This window comes from Pinus tabuliformis, chromosome 7 (genome assembly GCF_031772625.1).
Source record: "Pinus tabuliformis cultivar Carrire ecotype Pingquan chromosome 7, CPIR1, whole genome shotgun sequence".
Lineage (NCBI taxonomy): Eukaryota > Viridiplantae > Streptophyta > Pinopsida > Pinales > Pinaceae > Pinus > Pinus tabuliformis.
The window spans coordinates 553424642-553430764 of NC_142293.1; the positions used below are offsets into that span (position 1 = coordinate 553424642).

At 38.4% G+C, this 6123-nt stretch overlaps 1 protein-coding gene across 1 annotated transcript; it reads left to right on the plus strand.

Moving 5' to 3' along the window:
* Positions 1 to 4646: 4646 nt before the first annotated feature.
* On the plus strand, positions 4647 to 5356 carry LOC149248569 (ethylene-responsive transcription factor 4-like). The gene is made up of 2 exons (XM_089450478.1): positions 4647 to 5218; positions 5302 to 5356. The coding sequence occupies exons 1-2, from the start codon at positions 4647 to 4649 to the stop codon at positions 5354 to 5356; spliced, it is 627 nt and encodes a 208-aa protein (XP_089306604.1).
* The last annotated feature ends 767 nt before the right edge of the window (positions 5357 to 6123 follow it).

Genomic DNA, 6123 nt, shown 5'->3' on the forward strand with positions numbered 1-6123 from the left:
CCAGAATCGCCAGTAGCGGACTTTTGGGGAAATATCAGGCATTTCAAGACATATATTATGATGTTAAAGCAAAGAGTCCAGACAACCCGAGACACTACCTTATAGGAGAACACACAAATTAATAATCTCATAGGGTTGTGTGTTGAGCCAGTGGTTAAATTGTCTAGTGGAGAGGAATGTCTCAAGTTCCTCACAAGACAAAAGGAAGAATACAATTGGGAGTACCGGAGCAACCCTCTACAGGAGTACATAGATAGGGCTTGTTGGCACTACCAAACCATATTTATACATTAGGGAGAGTAGGGAAGAGTTCTACAGATGGATCATGTTGGGTGATTGGGTGGAGCAGCATGAGTTGAGCATCAGGCATCATGAACATGGTAGACATCTTCCCTGTGTAGTCATTCATGCATTATATTCTTCTCATGAGATGGATTGATGAGAGAGTATGAGTTGGAACTCTATTGATGGGATACTCTTAGCCAAGGGCATATTGTAGCTTGGACCCTTAAGCACGGGCAATGATGGAGAGGTGAGATGATATCATAACCCAGAGGTCCTAGGACTTAGGTGGCATTGGGATCCAGGAGAATTGGGGGCAGGATTGGCTGGGGGACTGTTTGGGATCTAGGTATCAAAGGATCCATTCAAGATCATTTAGCATGGAGGCATAGAATGACACACTGGGTTGTATGGGATCTTGGTATAAATATACAAATGCTTCTGTTATGGATAGTAGTGGATTACTTGAGGGAAAACAATCTTTGGGTGGGAGGATTTGTAATATTCCTTTTTTTGGATATGGACAAAATGGACAAAATCTACCCATGGTATTTACCTTGATATTTTCCCATGATATCTTCCCATTGTATTTTCCTTCGTTTTTTGAGAGAAAATAATAAAATAAGGTTTCTAGAGATTCCATCAAGCATATAAAAGGGGATAGGAGCTAGGCATTGGGATCATCTTGAGTTATCTATCTATTTTTCCTTTGTGTAGAACTTGTTGAAGTTAGTTCTAGTTTGATCCCAAGGAAGAAAACCACGTGGGTGTAATCTGTGTGGTGGATCCATCCAGAGTCCACGATTGTGTTTCATTTTTTTTTTCTCTTTTGATGAGTGGTCATGCATGCCATTGTAGGGGCTCTTATATTATTGTATGGGCATGTACTATTTTCTTCAATTAATAATATGAAGAAGGCTACATTTCCAGATGTCATTGTATTCAGTGTTTTGATTGTAAGAAATTTTTACTAGAACACTAAAGTGTACTAGATATGTTAAAAATTTTAAGGTTTCGGATATTACACTCACCTAAGATAATGGTGGCTTTAAATTATTGACCAATATCTTGCCACCTTCATTCATAAAGGGGGGTTTTTAATTGTGAAAATAAAGTTAATATATTATAGGTACTATAGGGTCTGAATGTGGGTTAGGGGGAGTTTATATGTATTGGGAGGTATAAAATGGGATATTCAATAAGGATATGGGATATATATTAAAATAGGGATTATTTTAACTAGAGATATGTATTAGGAGTGGGGCCTGACAATGAGATTTTGGGAGGGTTTTATCAATATCGAGTGAGATTAAAGGTACAATTCCTTAATATCCCATGAATTTAGGCACTATGGAACAGGTTGACTAAGCATATACCACATGCCTATGTTTAGTGGGTTACATGGTAAATTTTAGGGGCGAATTCTAGCTCAAGGGTGAAATTTAAGGGGTTTTTCTTTTTAGAGGGGCAAAATTTTTATAAAACACCCATTTCATATATTTAGCCCAACTTTTATTTAAAAAATAATTATTTTTTTCATTTTAGCCCAAAAAAAGGCGGATAAACTATCAAAATACTCATTTGACCCGATTCGCCTGGTTTGGGAGGTTATATTCCATTACAATCGCCCGATTTTCTACTTTCCAATGTTAAATTCGTTTGCAATCGCCCATTTTATGGTTTGGGAGGTGGTTTGGGAGGTTGTATTTGGTCCCAATCACCCTGATTTCTTCTGTGAACAACTCCCTATTTTCAAATTATGGTTTTCATCCATGGCAATGGTGTAAATAAATAAAAATATAAATAAAGTGGAGGTATGGTAAATAAATAAAACCTATTTTTATACTTACTCCAAAGGTATGGTAAATAAATAAAATATAAATAAACTAGAGGTATGGTAAATAAATAAAACCTCTTTTTATATTTAGTTCATAACCCTCTTTCTATTTAAGAAGGCTCAAAAAAGAGGTTTTATTGAAGTGAATCCTATTGGCCAAATACCATATTTATAAAAGAGGTATGGTAAATTAATAAAAATATAAATAAACGAGAGGTATGGTAAATAAATAAAACATTTTTTATATTTACTCTATAAGTCTATTTAGGTGAAGCCTATGGGCCAAATTATTATTAATACCGTGAAAAAAAAACATTATTAACCCTAATATTAGTATTAATAAAAATAAAGATAGCACATGGTATTGACCCATGGTATTCATGTGGAATGTAGCCTATTTAAAGGGGGAATTAAACCAACATAGATCCATCTTTACTCCGGATGTACTAAGCGCAAAGAGGGATCAAATATTGTGATATGCAAACTAGCATAGAGTGAAAAAATATTTGATCCCTCTCGGGGCTTGGTAGATCAAGAGTAAAAATGGATCTTGTAATTTAATGTCACTTAAACATTTTAACTCGGTTAAAATAAAAATATAAAATAAAAATCAATTATTAATTTTATTAATTTTTATAAATTACTAATAGTAGTTTTTAAGCTCCATGTTTATGATAACCCATGGTATTGACCCATGGTAATACCATGGTATTCATGTGAGCATAGACTATTTAAAGGGGAAATTCTATTAGCTTAGATCCATCTTAATTCCGGGTCTACCAAGTGCTGAGAGTGATAAATAGATTTCATCCCTCTAAGAGTTTGGTAGATGTGGAGTTAAGATGGATATAGGTTGGTTTTTATGATAATGAAGATATTAAATAGACTTAGGAAATTATATTGTAAAAAACATCTTAAGGTGAATGGTTAAAGCTACATTTAGTCACTTCACAAAATTTAGTAAAAAATACCAATATCTCCATTAATATTGGTTTTTCTGATTTAACAAAAAAATTTCAAAACAATGAAATCTTATCGCTCTTTCCGCATCACCCTCGCAAAAGAGAGATAGTTGCTGCCCAAATTTCCCACCATTTTTCAAACGTTCTCAATATGATATCTTCGTGAAAAAGTTAAGGTACTAATGTTGGATTAGTTGTTTGAAAAATATGTTGGTTTGTACAACTTTTCATCTTCTCTATTATTCTTAGTATGTCGTAATGATCTGTAGGGGTTGGGCCAATGCACCATATTGTCCTAAAAGGTGGAGATTGTGCACCGAAAAGGCAATTAATCCACATGTTACAACGCTATTAAAAAAATGCAAGATGTATGAAGGTAGTGAATTATGCTAATAAGAAATTTAGATTGGGAGAGACGTAATTAAATTTTATTTTTTAATTGAAGATTTCCAATTAAAATAATAATAAATCTACATTTATATATTTATATATTGATTGGAAGGTTTCTGACAACGGTCACTTCTTTCCATTAGATCCCCTTCACGCCTTTGGGATACCTACTACTTTCTTATATTATGTAGTTGGGGCTTGCTACTTGTCGGCCTGCTGGGGTAAACAAACTTGATGGTTTTTTTTTTTTTTTCTATCTCGCAGTTGGAGTCTATGGAATAAGAAAGAAATTTGATTTGCATTTTCTCATCCTGATAGGTGAATGTTTGTAGATGAAGATTCCATATTAGCAACTCTGTCACAAGGAAATTTTGTACATTTTGTTGTTGCTCAATACAAAATCAAGCATTTTTTTTTTTCTAAACTCAACATTGGTTTCATTTAGGAGCAAAGAGTTGTCTCCATGTCTTCTTCACGCAAGAAAGTTGTATGGTCCAACGATCCTGCCATATGACTGTTGACAGCTAGCTTGCGGTACAAGGCTATCTTTGATGATGAAGCAGTAGTAGTAGCTTGGTGGTGGGGAAGATTTGGAAAGTTAAATCTTCAATGAAATCCATGATTTTTATGTGGTTGGCCCTAATGAATAATGTTTTGACATGAGAGGTTCTACAAAATAGGGCAAGGTAGGGTCTTGGAATTTGTACTCTATGCAAATGTGAAGGGGAAACAATAGACCACGTGCTGGTGTTCATTTGTATTTTTGCTCAAGAGGTATGGGGTGTTATTATCCCCTTATTTGAGGATAGGGTACTTGGAAGGAGGCTTCCTTGTTGGACTATTTGATGATAGAGAAATCAAATAACATAGATCATTTCCCCTGATTGCCTCTAGAACCATTTGGACAGGAAAGAAGGAATAACAATTTTGTAGACAAGGAGATCCCTCCTTTTCAGGTACATCATAAAATAAAATACCTATATCAAGGCATAAAAATGACTCCAAAGGTTAAAGTTCCAAGGTGGGTTGCAATCTAGAGGTTGATAAAACTTATCCATGGCCTTTCTTTATTGGTGCTTACCAAGGTGATATTCTTGTTATATATATTATCTGTGAATATGTGTGATATTCTTGTTCTATATCCATGTCGATGTGTATTTTGGGAGATCTGAACGATGGCTGTGGAGACCGAGCGGAGAGCGAGTGGAGGGATCGGAGGTCACGAGAACGAATCCCGGGCCCTCAAAGAAACCCATCTCAGGAGCGTAAGAAAGCGGCCCTGGGGGAGACTCGCAGTGGAGATCAGAGATCCATGGAGGAAATTTCGAGTGTGGCCCGGCACATTCGACACAGCCGAGGAGGCAGCCCGTGCATACGATGATGCCGCCAGGGTCTTGCGCGGCGTAAAAGTGAAGACCTATTTCGCTCTCGCCACCGACGACAGTGCCTCTGCTGCGCTCGCTCGGACGCGCAACCCCCGGTGGATTCGAACGCTGCACCCTCAGCAGCAGGGGCCTCAAGATCTCAAGGCCACGGCTCTGGCTTTGTTTCCTTCCGTGCCGACCTTGGAATCAAGCAAGAGAGAGCAGGAAAATGCAACATCCGCATGGTCTTTGTATGGATCTGAGGCAATCACTTGCTCTCCGAAACGCAGTCTCAGCTTCAGATCTGACAAAGATCTGCCAGATCTGGTCATCCAGAAGGCAGAAAAGCCCGCGCTCTGGCCAGATCCAGAGATCTGCATGGGGTCAAGGCCCTTATCTGACTCCTTTCAGATCCAAATTTCTCAGCCTTCAGGCAGAACCATCATGCAATGGGTTCGCCCTTCAGATCTGGTGCAGGAACTCAAACTGAATCTAGAGCGCAGAATGGGGATCCCATCTAGCCTTCTGCGACTTCTCTTTCAAGGTAAACAACTTGAAAACCCTCTTCCCCTCTCTGCTTACAGCATTTCCAGGAACAGCTCGGTGGTGGTGACCCTTCGTTTGAGAGGAGGTGCAGCGGGACAATCTTCCTCTACTCGGCCTTTCTCATATAAGGACGCAGTTCACTCTGAGAACCCCAAACCCCCGGAAGCCCTTAAATCTAAGGCCTTCTTGGTTGACAAAATTGAAGAAGTTCCCTCTGTTGAACTCATACATGAAGATCTGGCTTCCCATCTTCAAGAATTTGCAGAAAGAGCCATCATTTGCAGATTTAATGGATTGTGGCCGCGATCTCAGGATCTCTATGCATGGATCCATGCAAACTGGACACATCATTGTAAGATCTTTTTTTGTTCGAAAGGTTATTTCATTGTTCTATTTGATAACAATAAGCACTATGAAAAGGCCTTAGCAGAGGGCCCTTGGTTCATGGGAACTGCAGGGCTATTCTTGACTCCCTGGTTCCCAGATTTTGATCCAGCTACTGCAGTCATTACCAAGACACCGGTATGGATTCGGCTTCCAAACTTACCTGCCCACCTATGGAATACTCGTGTCTTCAGAGCTATAGGAGACACCTTGGGCAGCTTCATCAGTGGAGATTTTTGGCGGGAATCCAAAGGTCTCTACTCATATGCAAGAATATGTGTGGAGTTAGACCTGAGCAAAGGTCTTCCAGAACAAATCAATCTCAAGATAAATGACTTTGTCTGGACCCAGACACTGG

Excerpts from the sequence above, each read along its gene's own strand:
- LOC149248569 (XM_089450478.1), top strand. The coding sequence starts at position 4,647 with ATGGCTGTGGAGACCGAGCGGAGAGCGAGTGGAGGGATCGGAGGTCAC. Across the intron at positions 5,219-5,301 it reads GATCCAGAGATCTGCATGGG|ATCTGGTGCAGGAACTCAAA; the intron begins GTCAAGGCCCTT and ends TTCGCCCTTCAG.